The sequence below is a fragment of the Chiloscyllium plagiosum genome, chromosome 15 (genome assembly GCF_004010195.1).
Source record: "Chiloscyllium plagiosum isolate BGI_BamShark_2017 chromosome 15, ASM401019v2, whole genome shotgun sequence".
In the NCBI taxonomy this organism is placed as follows: domain Eukaryota; kingdom Metazoa; phylum Chordata; class Chondrichthyes; order Orectolobiformes; family Hemiscylliidae; genus Chiloscyllium; species Chiloscyllium plagiosum.
The window spans coordinates 8,063,907-8,081,131 of NC_057724.1; the positions used below are offsets into that span (position 1 = coordinate 8,063,907).

A 17,225-nucleotide genomic window follows, 5' to 3' on the forward strand; every position below is an offset into this window, starting at 1 on the left:
AGTTTGGCCACAATGAGTCCGAGTAAAATTGAAGGGAATGGAAACCGACAGCAGGGTGGGGAACGGAGGGGTGAGAACTTTCCACTGGCTGGAGTCAGAGCAAGCACGAAGGAAATTAGTTGTGGTGACTAGGAACTGAGCAACTCATCCCCAGGACATCTCTGTTGGAGTTGCTCACGATCAGGTTCGTAGCCCAGCCACCTTCAGCTGCTTTATCAAATGTTTTCACTCCATCATAATGTCAGAAATGGGGATGTTTGCTGAAGGTTGCACAAAGTTCAATACCATTTTCCCAACTCCTAGGACAGTGAAGCAGTTCATGCCCATATTCAGTAAGACTTGGTAACATTTAAGCTTGAGCTAAGCAAACTTCACAGCATACAAGTACCAAATAATGACCATATAATCCCTACAGTGTGGAAACAGGCCGTTTGGCCCAACAAGTCCATACCAATCCTCCAAAGAGCATCCCAGCCAGACTCACCACCATTCCTTACCCTATGCCAGTAATCCTGCATTTCCCATGGCTAATCCACCTAGCCAGCACCTCCCTGGACACTATGGACAATTTAGGGTGGCCAATCAACCCAACCTGCAGATCTTTGGCTGTGGGAGGAAACTGGAGCACCCAGGAAATACACGCAGACACGGGGAGAATGTGCAAGCTCCACACAGACAGCCCCAATGATGGAATCAAACCTGGGTCCCTGGTGCTGTGAGGCAGCAGTGCTAAACACTGAGCCACTGATGCTGACCATCTCCAATGAATGAGAATCCAGCCACCTTCCTGCGGCATTTATTCATCCTCGGGGTTACCACTGACTAGAAACCTCAATGGAACATCCATATAAATATTGTGGCTACGACGGCCATTTCGAGGTGGGAAACTCTGTGGTGAATTGCTCTTTTCCAAATCTTCCCAAAATCTAACCATCATTTATAAGGCACAGGTCAGCAGAGTAATGGAATACTCCACACTTGCCTAAATAAATGTGCCCCACAACACTCATGAACCTCTCCACCGTCCATGACCAAGCAAGCCTCTCAGTTGGTGTTATGTATTTGATTAGTTGAACTTAGGAGAGATACTGAGCTATTTGCAGGTTTATACAACTCCCAGTTTGTTAACATAATCAAACAACGGTACACAGCTTTCTAGAGATATGGCTAACTCAGTGAAATCTATGCAGCTTCTTCTTACATGTCTCTATAATGTGATCTTTTACATTATCTCGATGGAAAATGCTGTTCGAGATAATAAACCTTTCAAAAAGCTGGCCTTTTTTCCCAGCCTCCATCTTAAATACTTATTTCCTCTATCACTTGTGCAATGTGGCAGCTATGTATACTACTCACCAAATTCCATAGACAGCACTTTCCAAATCTATGATGTCTACCATCAAGGAGGACAAAGGCAGCAAATACACAGGAACAACATCACTTGCAATTTACCCTGCAAGGCCCTCAGCATCCCGATTTGGAAATATATCACTGTTGCATTAGTGTCGCTGGGTCAAAATCCTGGAACTCCCTCCCTGACAATACTGAGGGTGTCCAGACACTAATTCGACTCCAGTAGTTCAAAGAGACAGCTCACCACCACCTTCTCAAGGGTAAATATTAATGACCAACAAAAGATGGCATAGCCAACGATGCCCAAATGGCTTGTAATAATACAACAGATATCCTTACAGTTACTTAAGCAAAACACTGCAAATGCTGAATATTGGGAAATAAAAACAAAAGTATTGGAGGTACTCAGCAATTTGACTAATACTTGCAGAGAGAGAGAAACAGAATTAACATTTCAGGTCATTGACCTGTCAATAGAACTGAAGGAAAATAAAACAGAGAGTAGGATATGGCCATATTGGGAGCCCATGGTTTCAGTAAAAGTTAACGATATCTGAAGTGCCGGTGTTAAAGGTTGCAACATCAGATCAATGTGACAGAGACAGAAGCAGGATGTGAGGAATGTAGTCAAAAGGCAGCTGTGAGAGTTGTTGCTTTTGAGTGAATTTTAGAAAGCCTAGCTCCATAAATCACAGAGGGTGCAAAAGAGAATATAAGATTCAGAATTGGACCAGGTGAAGGTTAGGAAGGTAGAAATTGGATACAAAATGAATGAAACTTTCCAGTTCTTGCTGAGGGGAAGAGGTGACACTGAAATAGTTGTCAACGTACTGGGAAAGTAATGAAGCAGTTACCAAGGTAACAGGTACATAACTCCAGGAAATGGTAAGAGTGGTCAGAGATCACCTGACCATTAATGGAATTTCTGTTGATAAATGCCACAGTGTTGTGATATGGCCCTCTTATAGCCATATGTCGATGACACCTTGTTTCTTGTGAATATCTGAACTCTATATTCCCAAATCCTATTGCCTGGGTGACAACACAAGCCTCATTGTTGGGGCACAGATGGCATTACTCATTGTCCTGATGTATTTGTGGGTGCATGACCTAAAGATACCATACAGGGCCCCTATTGCTCCTTAGAAGTACCTAGTTGTCACAAACTACGTACATAACTGGACTAAGGAGGTTCTTAGCTGTGAGCACAGTCAGTGGAGGAATACCCTGCAGATGAGGGCTGCACACATTCCTCTACACAGTGAGAGATGTCTCACACCCTGGGGAGGCAATGGCTTAGTGATATTATCCTTGCAATATGAGAGACACAGGTAATGTTCTGGGAACGTAGGTTCAAATCCTACCACAGCAGATAGTGGAATTTAAAGTTAACAAAAATCTGGAATTTAGAACATAATGATGACCATGAATCCATTGTCAATTGTTTGAAAAAAACTCATCTCATTCACTAATGCCCTTTAGGGAAGGAAATCTGCCATCCTTGCCTGGTCTTGATATACATGTGACTCCAGACACACAGCAATAAGGTTGGCTCTTAATTACCCTCTGAGCCTCACCGCATCCCATGATGGTCACAAAGTGTTGGTAAATACTAGCTGCCAATGTTTGTGGGTGAGGGCCCATGGATTGTGGTGTTTGATGGTGAGCAACATGGAAGCTGTGCACAGTCAGTAGTGACCTGAAGTTGCCAGGTACTCACTCTGGCTTCTAGCCCAAGAATTCACAACATCTTGGTTGTTTGGCGTGTATGGTAAGATAGGAAATGGGCTATTCATCAGCAATTAGTGTCATTAATAAGGCACTAAACAAGTTACAGTTCCCCTTACTGCCTAGTAAGAAACACACCTCAACATTCAACAAATTCATAAAAGATCAGCGAGTTGTTCCTGATGGAGATGGACCATGTCAGAGTTCTATCTTAAATTTCACCGTAGGCCACGTGGCTCACACCCCGAACAGAGTCTACCCACAGTAACTGCGACAAGGCTAGCAACATATTTCTGCAACTTTAGTAACTACTGGAGGTGAGGTGGGTAACTTGATACTGGAATGTCAGATATGTTGTGGTATCCTCTTACAGACATTATCAGCATTTTATTGTTTTCTCCCCATGATTATTCTTCATCACCTGGGAGATAAACCAGCCCCTTCACAAATGAATTATAAATTCTAATTTATTTGTTTCAGAAATTCATGCTTAGTCACTAATTATAACTGTGTTCATCACAATCATTTGCTTAGTCACTAATTATAACTGTGTTCATCACAATCATTTACCTTTCCTGATGATTTAATTCCCTTTGATAACGCTGCCCCAACTATCAGTCGGACCAGAAGCAGACAGAGGGCTAAATACCAGACTATCTCCCCAGTCTCATCTATTGAACTGGAACGGCGTAAAACCACTTTACTGAAGGAAATGAAAATAGAGAGCATCTGTGTTAGGATAAAATTCATTGCCCATATTAACGATTAGATACAAAGCACCTAAGTACTTAATGAAATAAATATATGTAGATTTGAACATCATAAAGTTTGCCTATAGTTTTTAAAAATTGTTCCTGAGGTTAGACGAGATTTGATCTTCTCTCTGATCTATCTCACTCTTCCTATTGCCTTTCAAAATAGATCTTTGTTTTAACAGTGAGTGCTAATGTTGTTGACCAGAGGGGATTTGATTTGAAGGAGTTTGTGGCAGAGTTTCACTGACTGCCTCACTTTGCACTGTTAAAACTATTTGATTTAATCACTATGTCTCCCAGTGAACTTTGCTCCTTCATATTGTTCAACATGGTGTCTACTTCCAGACAATTAATCTAAATGCAATTCCCAGGTCTATCTGTTAAATACAAGACAATATCACAATTAAAAGCAGAGAAAGGGACGTTGATCATTGATAATTTGAAACATTTAATGTTTAGGAATTCTGGTGATGAATATTTTCCTTGAGGAATAATTTTTTAAAACTTTTTTGTGATATAAATGTTGTCAAAGCAGGGTTTTGAAACCAGAAGCCTATTAACTGGAAAAGGGTCCCTGCCAATGATGCCATTTTGTAACAGGTTTGTGATGTAAGTAGCCCCTCTATCAAACTCAAACAGCTTCCATTTCATCAAACAGGGCATTCACTAAATAACCATCTAAAGAGCGATTACTGCTGTGCAGGTTATCGGTGTGGCTATCTGCAGCAATGTACTTACTCCCAGTATTGCTCACTTGGGCCCTGGTGAGGAATGGAGATTTCTGATCCATTTGGACAACTTTCATTGTTTGTCTGCAGCCATGTTGTATTAACGATTTCAAAGTATCCATCATTCAGAGTGAGGTTACAGAATGGGTCTGGAAAATGTGGAATGTGTTTCAGTATTACATTTAAATTTTGCATTCCATTTCAACATAACCAGGGTCACTGTTTCACTCTGACTGAATCAGTTAATCATTTTGATTACAAGGGTAAGGTCATGCATAGATTGGAACACAGAGGTACAGTCCGTGCACTCACTCTCAGCACAGTCCAGCTCTGGTGTTCAATCTGCTTGTTCTCTTGTTTCACAAAGTCTGTCATATAAGGAATCATAAAACCAAATTAAAATTTTACAGTATAAAAAGTTTCATCAAAAATATTCAGTAGTAGTTATTGTAGGAGACTTTAAGGATTATAATGAGCTGGATTTGCCAGGGAAGGGGAGTCTCACACACCTGGCTTCACCACTCTTTTTTTTGTCAGAATGAATGAATGAAGCTCCACATTTCTGAGTGGGAGATTCAACTCAGGACTCTCTCAGAAATATGGAGGCACATTTTCACTCTGACAGTTCTTTCACAGCACAGAGCCTGCCTGAGGAAGGCAAAACATGACCTTTTTCACAGCAGGCAGCTGCTATCTTCTGACACTTTAAGGTTCCTGACAGCCACTTTAACAGCTGCGGTCAAACAGTAAGTTCAAAAGATAAATGTGTGTTATGGTGCAGGAAAGGGAAGGTGCTAGACTGATAGGAGGAGGGTGGCAGCTAAATGGGTGATAGAAGGTGGGTGCCATGTGGATTGGAGCAGGGTGCCAGGCTGCCAGGCTGGATAAGGTGACAACTGAGGAGAGGTAGGGTGTCAAGTGGGTAAGGAACCATGATGCAGGATAGCAACAGATCCTGCTAAATAATCTGTATTTAAGGGAGGTTGGGGTTGGTGGGAGAATTTGTGGAGAGAGGGAAGGGGGCAGTCTTGGGGGTCAGTTCCAGCAGCAGTGACATTGGGAAAAAGGGAATGTGGGGATATGGATGATCCAACAGTAACAGTGAGTGGGAGAATGGGGCCAAGTTTGACATCATCAGAGATCAGGAGGTGATGTTAGATCTCCTGAGGAAGTTGTGGTGGGGACTGTGGGAGGGGTGCAGGTTATCTGGTCAGGGTTTGGATACTGTAAGGGGTCTAGGGGAGATATTGATCACATTATAGGAGGTAAGTATGAAATATGTTTCATCAGTTACTCGGGCATTGAACCATGTATGTAATAATCTATCTTTTGCTGAGGAGCTATTTAACATAGTTTCATTGGTCATGTCACCTTTGGGTATGTTGTAAAGCTGTTTAAATCTTGACCTCTTCATATGGACACACTGGTTACAAAGGCCCAACAATGTCTCTTCTTCCTCAGCCAGCTGAGGAAATTCGGAATGACGGCGATTACCCTTGCCAACTTTTTTAAGTGCACCATCGAGAGCATTCTGTCTGGATGTATCACTACCTGGTATGGCAACTGTACCACTCAAGATTGGAGACAGTTACAGAGAGTGGTGAACTCGGCCCAGAATCACAAAGATCAACCTCCCATCTATAGAATCCATCTACCAGGCCCGCTGTCAAGGAAAGGCTGCCAGCATTTTTAAAGATCAATCCCATCCTGGCAATGTCCTTCTACAACCTCTACCATCGGGGAGAAGGTACAGAAGCCTGAACATACACAACAGCCGTTTTCAAAACAGTTTCTACCCAACTGTTGTTAGAGTACTGAATGGATTCACAAACACTTAACATTCGCCTGTACCTGCGTTTTTATTTTTGCCGCTATTTACATATTATTTACTTATCTATGCTATTTAACTCTGTGATCTGCCTGTATTGCTCACAAGACAAAGCTTTTCACTGAGCCTTGGTACACGTGACAATAAATTCAATTCAATTCAATTCAATTCTCTGATTCTTGAGCCTTCAGCCAATTGGGACAGTTTCTGTCTATCTATTCTGTCCAAACCCCCTCATACGTTTGAATAGCTTTACCAAATCTCTTCTCAACTTTTTCATCTCAAAAGAGAACTGTCACAGCTTTGTCAATCTATCTAGGCGTCTGAACCTCAATCCCTGGAAACATTCCCATCAGCCTTTTCAGGACCCTCTCATGTGCAGTGCAGAGCCCAGGACTGGACACAATAATCCGGCTGAAACTGAACCATAACCAATACGGTCAAGGTGATCCCTGACTGTATTGTACAGACTGTGACTGTGGGTGATGTGTGACATTGAGTGATGGATGATTAAAATGACAAGAATTAATAGCAATCTCTGATGTAAATGTAGGAAAGGAAACAAACTTCAAACATTTCCCAAATTCATATATGGGGGTTTCACCTCCCCTGTTATCAACAAAGCCCTCAACTGCATCTTCTCTATTTCCCACACCTCCGCCCTCGAACCCCACTTGCCCCAACTGCAACAAGGATAGAATCCCCTGGTTCTCACATTCCACCTACAAATCTCCAAATTCAGCATATCATCCTCCGTCATTTTCACCACCTACAGTCAGACACCACCACCAAAAATATATTTCCCTTCTCACCCCTACCTGTGTTTTGCAGGGACCGTTCCCTCCATGACTCCCTCGTTAGGTCCACACTCCCCACCAAACCCCTTTCCACACCTGGCATCTTCACCAGCCGGTGTAAGAGCTGCAAAAACTGCACCAACATCTCCCCTCTCACCTCCTTCCAAGGTCCCAAAGGAGCATTCCAAATCCGGCAGAGATTTACTTGCATATCCTTGAACCCCATTTACTGCAGCCATTGTTCTCAATGTGATCTACTCTACATCGAAGAAACTGACCGCAAACTTGTGAAAATGTTCAGGGAACACCTCTGGCCCGTATGCACCTTCCAACTGCACCTTCCTGTAGCCATCCATTTCAACTCCCCCTCCCACTCCCCAGACGACTTATCCATTCTGGGTCTCCTCCACCATCTAAACAAGGCCACTTCCAAACTGGAGGAGGAACACCTCATTTCCGCCTTGGGAGCCTACAACCACACAGCCTCAACATTAAATCCATCAGTTTCCAAATCTTCCCTCACCCCACCCCAGATTCTAACCCTTTGACTTGGCTCCACCCTCTTGAGTTGACCTATTTGTCCATCTTCCTTCCCACCTTTCCTACTTATCACAATCATCTCCTACCTTCGGCCAGCTATCGCCATCCCAACTATCTATCCCCTAGCCCGACCTCCACCATTTATTTCTTAGCCCTCTGATGCTCCTCAGATGCTGCCTGACCTGCTGCGCTTTTTCCAGGGCCACATTTTATCGATTCTGACTTCTCCACTATCTCCCAACTCCATAGATAGTCAGGGTGCACCCACAGTCCCAGTCTGTGCAAAAGGAAAGTTGCTTCAGAAATTTTAAATGGACTCATTTCAAGATTTCAGACATACTCTTGCCAATTCAAACAGAAGTAATCTTTGATAACAATGTTAGATATTAGGAGTGAAACAGTGTCAGTGTGGGAGGTGAAATGAAAGTGAAAAAAACAAGGCTTTTAAATAACACAATAAAAACTGAGTATTTCATAGAGTCAGATGGTATAAGAAATATATATGAGATTGTAGACGTTTGGAAAGAACCCAGAAGAGGAGAAAAAGTTGAGAAAATGATACCTGCACAAAACACAGAGATAGAGAAGAGAATCAATGTGAGTCACAGTACTGGGATGTTAGAGAGATACAGACAATGAACTTAGTCAGAAAGAACACAAGACAGACTTATTGACAAGGTGAAAGAATAAAAGACATATGAACAACTTTATCAAAGACTGACAAATTCTGATGTTTCACTATTTAGTTCTGACTGACTGTCCTGCTATTCCAGTGACTCAGAGCCATGATTCCTGCTGCTGCTTTCTATCCGAGTCTTTCTGCTGTATGGTCACAATGAGGATGGTCACTGAAACTATTGTCCATCTCTCTCCCTCACTCAGACTGACAGAATGAACTATGAACAGTCGGTGTGTAAAATCCCCCAACAGAATTGAGCACTGTACCTTTGGGGGTCCTGCTGCATGTTTCATCTGCTCCCCACCAACTGAAGCAGTCTGCCCATGGCAGGGGCGATTGAAAGGAAGCAAACAGGTAGTACAGACTGTAGCCAATGATACAGGCATATGAAATATTGGCAATTATAATCAGAAGGACCATAGCAATCCCCACACCTGAAAACATGAAAGAACAGAAGATTAGATTGTGAGCTCTTGATGTGAAATAAAGTATTTGACATGGGTTTGACTGGTCATTCAATCAAATTGGATTTTCTTTCAGTGGGCACAGTACAGAGCAGGGAGACTGCCCTGGTTGACCACACCTTTCAGGACATGTCTGTTGTGTTTGGTCAGTATTGGCTGCTTCAACATTCAATGTCCAACAGTAGAGACTTTAAAGGCTCTTTGTATTAAACAGGAGATTTAGAATTCTCTGTCTCGGTTCCAAGAATGATGATCCCTGTCTTCACCTTTAGACTCCTTCTCACTAATCATCATTGTGGCTGGTAATAATCACACATTCCCAGTCTTGGTAATAAATACCATCTTCAGCACTTCATAAGGTGCACGGCAGATCAGAGTGCAAACACGACATCAGCAAGTCCAGTTTAAACATCGACCAGATAAGGAAAATTTAACAATATTTGGGTAAGACGTTGACACTGACTTATTGTACGGCTTATTTAAGCTTGTTATGACTATTTTGGGAAATAAACATTAACCTTGGAATATTGGTACAGCTTTCCACACTCCAATAGGTCCGAGGCTGGCAAACTGCCCAAGGGAACATTCCAAGAAAAACATTGGAATCCCAACTAGTGCCAGGATGAGAGCGTAGGGAATAAGAAATACACCTGGAAAATAGTAGAAAGGATTTCAATGTAGATAAAATCATATGTTCAAGCTGAAACTCGGTGCCTCCACTGTGTTCACTGGGTTAAAATTAATCCTGAAATCTCTATGAATGCATGTTTTGTCTGTCTGTCTGCATACCTAGCAATCTACTGAGATGGTTGACTTTCAGCTGCACTTTTATTTTTCTACTACATACTGGAGGTTGTACTCAAATGGCCACTTTCTGAATTTCACTCTCTAAATGAATCAAATATCTTTCCCTGTCATTTTATACAATCATGTCATGACCTTTTTTTATGCATTCGCCCTTGGTCTCCATCAATCCAATGGTGTGGGTTGTGAAGAGCCCTGATTCGAGCAGGTTTGATGATAATGTACAAGCCTGAACCCAGGGCCTGGCTGAGGAGCCTGCTATTCTGAGGATTTCACACACTGTGCAGTTAATATATTTGATGTGGATGGTTCATGAATTCTATATAATATCACTTGAAAATATAAATTAATAAATGAACTATTTACTTTGGTTTATAAATAGCATCGAATTGATGCATCGCGTGGCTAATTCTGAAGTATCACCTTGACACATCTCTCACATCAGAAAAAAAAAACGGCAAATTTGTTGACTGTGGGATTGAATTCACACTTCACATTAATTGTTTAACCCTGTACTATTTACTGTATTATTTTTAGTGCAATGAACACTTGCTATTTCCTGAATATCAACATTCTGTACAAATCGATGAATTGACCCATTTAGCTCTGCCTGCTCACTCTGCAATATTTTAAATTTGTCTACAGTACCTCCTCCATTTCTATAAGCCAGGTAAGGGAACCTCCAGATGTTGCCCAGACCGACAGCGTAACCAATCATTGAGAGCAAGTAGTCAGTCTTCGAAGACCAGTTACCCCGCTCCACATTCTCATCACCCACAGCACCATGTTCATTGGCAGCATCCTGGGAGAAAGAATGGAAATGGTAAGCTCAGAAATGGGTCTTTCTCCAAACTAGATCTCAGCAAGATGTACTGTCACCACTCCTCACAACTACCTTTATAGGAAAACTATGTTGTTCTCCAATGTGCAGCAATGTCTTGCAGATTATAAACAGCCAGAAGTTCACAGAGAGTGTACAGTTCATAACAGCCAAAATCTACAAATTAACAGTATCTCTCATTGTCCAACACAGGTTTTACAGTTTTGTTGAAATACATACCATGTCGGCTGGATGGTTTGTCTGAATATCATTCTGTGAGAATCCAGATAAAGACAGTTCCTTCTGGTCCATTTTCAGACATCAATGAATTATTCTTGCACTTGCACAAGAATTGGATGTAAACCTTGAGGACACTACTTTTGCCAAAAGTCGTTGAACATCTCATTAATTAATGATTTTTGCCCAGTCAGAAATCAGCCTTTCACAGTATTTCAGAAGGGGTGTAACCCTGTTTAAGGTGCCTGAGAAGCTCTGCTTAGTTAATCATTCAATTTCCACACTAAACATTTCTATTGAAGTTAAATGATTTGTTTTCAGAACATTCAGGATCAAAGTGCATCAATTTTATGTCTACTGACTTTGGACAAAGTGCTAGTTTTAAAAGGGACAGCTCCCAAGTGAATCTAAAACAATTTGGACTTCAGGCAAAGCAAAAGTATGTAAGATTTCATATAAAAAGGAACTGGTCTTCTCCCAAATCAGAAACATCACTGTTATTCACTGTTGCCCAAGTTCATTTTACACACTGACATTTTCATTATTTTCAAAAATGTGGGATGGACTTTTTGTGAAATACACTTGGATTTGGGAAAAACACGATTGCTGGAAGTCCTACCTCCATTTCTATCACCAGGCATTTTTAGCAGATCCAAGAACATAATGAACATGGCAAACCCCTCCTGAGAGGTAGCTCGCATCACTGGAGAAGTGAGCATTCAGAAATTCTGGAAATTTCATGGAGGCAACTGAAATTTCCAAGCCACGCAAAATCACTTCTCCAAGTAGAGACATGAACCAAGTGTTGGAGATACGGAAATTATATAAAAAAATATATATTTGTGTTGCCTTCATTAGTATTTTATCATGAGTTATAACTGTGCTCACTAAAGTGAAGCGGAATAGCTCCAAGTGTTGGATAAGGTATTGGATATTAAATAATATGGTTCCTACGTTGTTACCTCTGACAACCGTTCAGTCATCAATTGAAAGTCAAAAAAAGTCTTCATTTGCATTGATGTAGGTTATTGATCGGACAAGGTGATATTCTGCATTGTGTCATTATACAGGGCCAGCCCAGTGAGAGATCCAGAGCTAATTATTTGGAGACTCCCATTGCTTTCATATGTCAGTTACTGATCAGCTCATGCATCTGTTTGGCCGTATGGAAGCTTTACTAAATGTATGACCTTCAGGCTGTTTCAAAAGCACCAACAGGCTTGGAAGTGCAACATTCTTTTGCTTGTCATCGAAGAGTGGGTTCAGTGGAATTGACAGATGTATGAAATTTTGAAGATAATAATGGCCTTTAAGTACTTAGTTAAGTAATGGCTGCTTACTTTTGCTGATTTGTGAGCTGCTAAAATATATAGCTTTCTATATGCATAATCAAGTGATGTATTATTTATTTAACAGGTTCTTGAGATTTTTCAATGGCATCCAATTATTGTTACTATATCTTTTGCGGACTGTTTATAAAGTGGATGCCACATGTGTGGGCTGGGTGAGGTGCACGATACCAGAGACTTTATATTAATCGTGTTATGGACAGATTATAAGTTTACAAGCAGGCGGTGTTGTTCTGCGGTTGGTGATGGCCTGAATGCCCTTCCACATGCTCCGCGTATCGCCGCTATCCTGAAAGTAGCTGTGTATTCTCTGGGTGTGCACACTTTGCCTCTTTGATGGCCCAGGCTCAGGTTGGCCCTCGCTGTTGTTAGGGCCGCCTTGTCATCTGCTCTGAAGGCGGAACCACGGGTCCGCAGCAGCGCACACTCCTTTGCGGTCATCCTCACCTTCTGGTTGGGTGAGAAGTGATAGTTTTGGACACAGAGACATCATCAATGCACTTGCTAATGTAGCAAATCACCGACACAGTTGATGGAATTGCCATCGGTTGCTGCCTCCATGAAGAAGCACCAGTCAGTGTGCTCAAAACAGACCTGAAGAGCAGAAATGGCTCCTGCAGGCCAGGTTCTCACCTGCTTCAGAACCAGGTTGACACATCTGACGAGCGGTCTGTATGCTGAGATTAGCGTAACAGAGATGTGGTGTGAGGAGCCGAGCTCGGGCCCAGGCTCTGCTCCGTATGCATTGAGGATGTTTGTATAAACGAGATCCAGCATGTTCCTCCTTCTCATCGCAATGTCCACATGCTGATGGAATTTAGGGAGCACAGCCTTGAGAGTCGCACGGTTGAAATTTCCAGCAACAATAAACAGACCATAAAGATGTGCGTGCAGCAGTCTACCAGTTGCCCAATACAGTTCACTGAGTGCTGGATTTGAGTGGTGCTGGAAAAGCACTAACACATTCCATCCACCTGGACACCCCGCGTTGGCCTATTACCTGCCCTCAACCTCTTCATTTCCAACTGCCGCTGGGACATTTACCGCCTCAACCTGTCTACCCCCCTCCCCCACTCCAACCTCTCACCCTCACAACGCGCTGCCCTCCACTCCCTCTGCTCCAATCCTGACCTCACCAACAAGCCAGTGGTAGTCTGGCGCACTGACCTCTACACTGCTGAAGCCAGACGCCAACTCGAGGACACCACCTTCTACCGCCCTCTCGACCATGACCCCACGCCCCATCACCAAACCATCATCTCTCAGACCATACAGAACCTCATCACCTTAGGAGATCTCCCACCTACAGCTTCCAACCTCATAGTCCGGGAACCCCGCACTGCCCGATTCTACCTCCTTCCCAAGATCCAGAAGTCTGACCACCCTGGCTGACCCATCGTCTCAGCGTGTTCCTGCCCCACTGAACTTAACTCTACCTACCTCGACACTGTCCTATCCCCCCAGTCCAGGAACTCCCCACATACGTTCGAGACACCACCCATGCCCTCCACCTCCTCCAAGACTTCCGTTTCCCTGGCCCCCAATGCCACATCTTCACCATGGATATCCAATCCCTCTACACCTCCATCTGCCATGACCAGGGCCTTTAAACCCTCCATTTCTTCCTCTCCAGACATCCCCAACAGTACCCTTCCACCGACACTCTCTTTCGTTTGGCCGAACTGGTCCTCACCCTTAACAATTTCTCCTTCGAATCCTCCCACTTCCTCCAGACCAAAGGGGTAGCCTTGGGCACCCATATGGGAAAAAGTGAGGACTGCTGATGCTGGAGACCAGAGTTGAAAAATGTGGTGCTAGAAAAACACAGCAGGCCAGGCAGCATTCGAGGAGCAGGAGAATTGACGTCTCAACACCCAGGCACCAGCATCGGGCAAAGCCGAGGCCTGGTCTCAGAAGCAAGCTGCAGCTCTGCATGGTTACAGCATAATTACATCTACTCACATGGTTACAGCAATTTCCTTTGTTGGGTTGTTTTAACGTGTTTTTAAACCAGTTGTTAAATGAGGAACTATTCTGACATTTCTCAAAATGGGATTGGATTGTTTAAACTATCTGTTTTGACACTGATTTGCCATTGACTCTGTCTCATGTTTGCTGCTCTCAGAGGCAGTAGGACAATTCCCATCCACAAAGACACGAAAATTACACTTGTTGGTACTGTGGGATGAAGATGGGATTATAACTCTCCATCTCCATGATAAATCCCATCTTCAACAGTCAATAGTTGGAAAATTCTGACCTGTCCCAGATTCACCACGTGAAACTTAACCTAGCTCACCTCAGAGCATTTACACTGGATTCCTACAATTGAGAAAACTGCCAGCAATTACTTTGGGGTCAGTAAGGGTGTGATTCATTAATGCGTCATCTTTGATCTGGATTTAGTTCTGGTTCAGGCATTGATTGGGAATCCCTTGCCTGTCCACGTCATTTGCTATCAGGCTTGTGTGGGCTTCCATCACTGACAGACACTGTATGAGATTGAAAGATGGGAATCTGCATACTACTATCCTGACCTTGCTTTTGTTCTGCAATGTCTCATAACTAATATACAGTATACCTTTAAGAAACATGCGTCACAAAGATAACATCATGAGCAAGGCTATAAAGGTCCCTAATTCCACTTTATCGGGATCATTTGAAGCATGATGTGCAGATGCAATTTTTTTACTGCTTGTAACCAATAACTTAGCCGAGACACTGAAGTCTCTGTGTCTGCATACTAGGAACTGCAATAAATGCCTAATAAATTCTCCAGTTTTACTTTACCCATGTCCAGGTCTTATTTACAAGAGCTAATTATAGAGATGACATCATCAGATACAAACAGCAAGGGCCCAATTAAGTGATCAATCATGATGGCAGCACAATGGTAATGAGCACTCACTGTTAAGAAATTATCCTCGTTCTCAGTGGTAGACACTTGGAAACATTATTAAAGATCAGGCAGACTTGGACTTCAAAGCATTTACTAAATTGACAGCACCAGTTTGTGCAAATTTCTGCAAATGAAACAACAAATAGGTGGAAAATATCAGTTCTGCAAAGTTCTCTCTTTTAATAAAAAGAAACAAACCAACTACTTACTTTCTGATCCAAAGAGTCAAATGCATCTTACTGCAATAAAACCATAGAATCATAGAATCCCTACAGTGTGGTAACAGGCCCTTCTGCCCACACCGATCGTCAGAAAAGCATCCCTCCCCCTATCCCTGGAACCCTGCATTTCCCATGGCTAACCCACCCAGCCTACACATCCCTGTACACTATGGACAATTTAGCATGGCCAATCCATCTAACCGCCACATCTTTGGACAGTGAGAGGAAACCAAAGCACCCAGAGGAAACCCACGCAGACAAAGACAGAATGTGCAAACTCCACACAGATTGTCGCCTGAGGCTGGAATCGAATCTGGGACCCTGGAGCTGTGAGGCTAAAAACTAAAAAAAAGTCTCCTCTCAGCTTTTGTATAATGTCCTCCTAAAAAAACTGACATCTTCTAAAACACTAAAATAGCATATTGCACCAGGTTATCATGAGAATGTTATACGGGAAAAATGTGGAGATTGAGTAAACATGATGGGCAGCATGTGAAGTTGTGTACTGAACCGGAAATTTCAACAACTTGTGAATGGAGTCAGAATCAGAGTCAGAGATGTACAGCACAGAAACAGACCCTTCGTCCAACTTGTCCATGCCGAGCGGATATCTCAACCCAATCTCGTCCCATGTGCCAGCACCTGGCCCATATCCCTCCAAACCCTTCCTATTCATAGACCCATTCAGTTGCCTTTTAAATGTTGCAATCAGACTAGTCACCGCCATTTCCTCTGGCAGCTCATTCCATACACTGCATTTCAGTAACAAAAACAGTCCAAGCTATTATATTTTTCAAAAGGAAATTAGGTAAAGAAGTGAAAAGGAACAATGAAAAAAAATTCATGAGAACCCAAAGAAAGTTCAATTTGGATAGTTAAAAGCTGTTTATAAAGCAACAGTGGAACAGCTAACTGAGGTGGACTTAATGATGTCCTCCTGCAATTTGTATAAACTTTATTGTTTTGGTAGATATATTGAAAATTGAAGCAGTTCAACTAATTTTTGCAATAAATTTTCAGGAATAGAATAAACAGATTTTTCTGTAAGCTTTTCCAAATTTTGGGTGATTTCCTTTGAACTTTCATGTAACTTTTGGCTCATTTAAAGCAGCCCCATTCTGCACTAATCCAATGAGCAGAGAATGGACATTTGTCCAATTATTCGCCAAGTGTAGTTTATAAGCTTCTATTGTAATTCCAACCCACAAAGAGAATGATTTAAAAATGACATTCTTACCTAAAGGGGCAAACAGATTGCCAATGTGAACAGCATGAGGAAAAATAAAATGGACCATAAAGGTGCCCACAGCAACTGTGCAGCAATCTCAGGATACACAATGAAAGCCAAACCAAAGCCTGAATTATGGAAACATGTGATATGGTAAAACTAACTGTGCTGTAAGGAGAGGATAAATGTCCCTCTATTTTAACCAATAATGTACCAGGAAACCACTCCTCAAAACAGTCACTATTGTGAAATTTTCCCTTTATGAATCCATCCTGGGTCACCATTAAATAATATTGTCAATTTAATGCCAAATTTATGCTATGGAGACTTTGCCAACATGTTATCTTTATAGCGTGCAAGTGGCCATAACAGTATTGATACAAAATATTATTTACATTTGTTTTTAAATTTGGGGAGGGTTATAGATGAAACATCCATGAAGATGGCTAGTGATAGGACACAAGCCCGACGAATATCTGCAGCTAGGACACAGGCTGGTTCCAAGACTGCCACAACCTGACATGCAAGGCCATCATGGAAGCTAGCATTATGGAAACATGTAAAGACTAATAGGTTGGAGAAATGAGCAACCTTTTATTTTCCTGCTGTGTAAAATGTTCTGTCTGTAATGAAGTTGGTGAGGTACCATGACTATATGCTGGGCAACGTACTGTATAGTATAAAAGTGGAACAATTTCCCTTCAAACTTTATAATGCTCCTGTGAAACTGGTAACTCCTATCACCATACTGGGAGCCTAGAGGGCCAGAGCTATCATATTGAGCTTAGGAACTAA

General features: G+C 42.3%; 2 protein-coding genes across 2 annotated transcripts in view; one reads left to right on the top strand and one right to left on the bottom strand.

The window, feature by feature from the left end:
- Positions 1 to 17,225, top strand: part of LOC122557084 (sodium- and chloride-dependent neutral and basic amino acid transporter B(0+)-like) — a 174,881-nt gene that overhangs the window by 63,075 nt on the left and 94,581 nt on the right. The window lies entirely within an intron of this gene.
- LOC122557089 (sodium- and chloride-dependent neutral and basic amino acid transporter B(0+)-like) lies at positions 4,602 to 10,898 on the bottom strand. The gene is made up of 6 exons (XM_043704383.1): positions 10,737 to 10,898; positions 10,325 to 10,478; positions 9,391 to 9,522; positions 8,675 to 8,842; positions 4,877 to 4,932; positions 4,602 to 4,713 (listed from the first exon to the last, which is right to left on the bottom strand). The coding sequence occupies exons 1-6, from the start codon at positions 10,806 to 10,808 to the stop codon at positions 4,690 to 4,692; spliced, it is 606 nt and encodes a 201-aa protein (XP_043560318.1). The 5' UTR covers positions 10,809 to 10,898; the 3' UTR covers positions 4,602 to 4,689.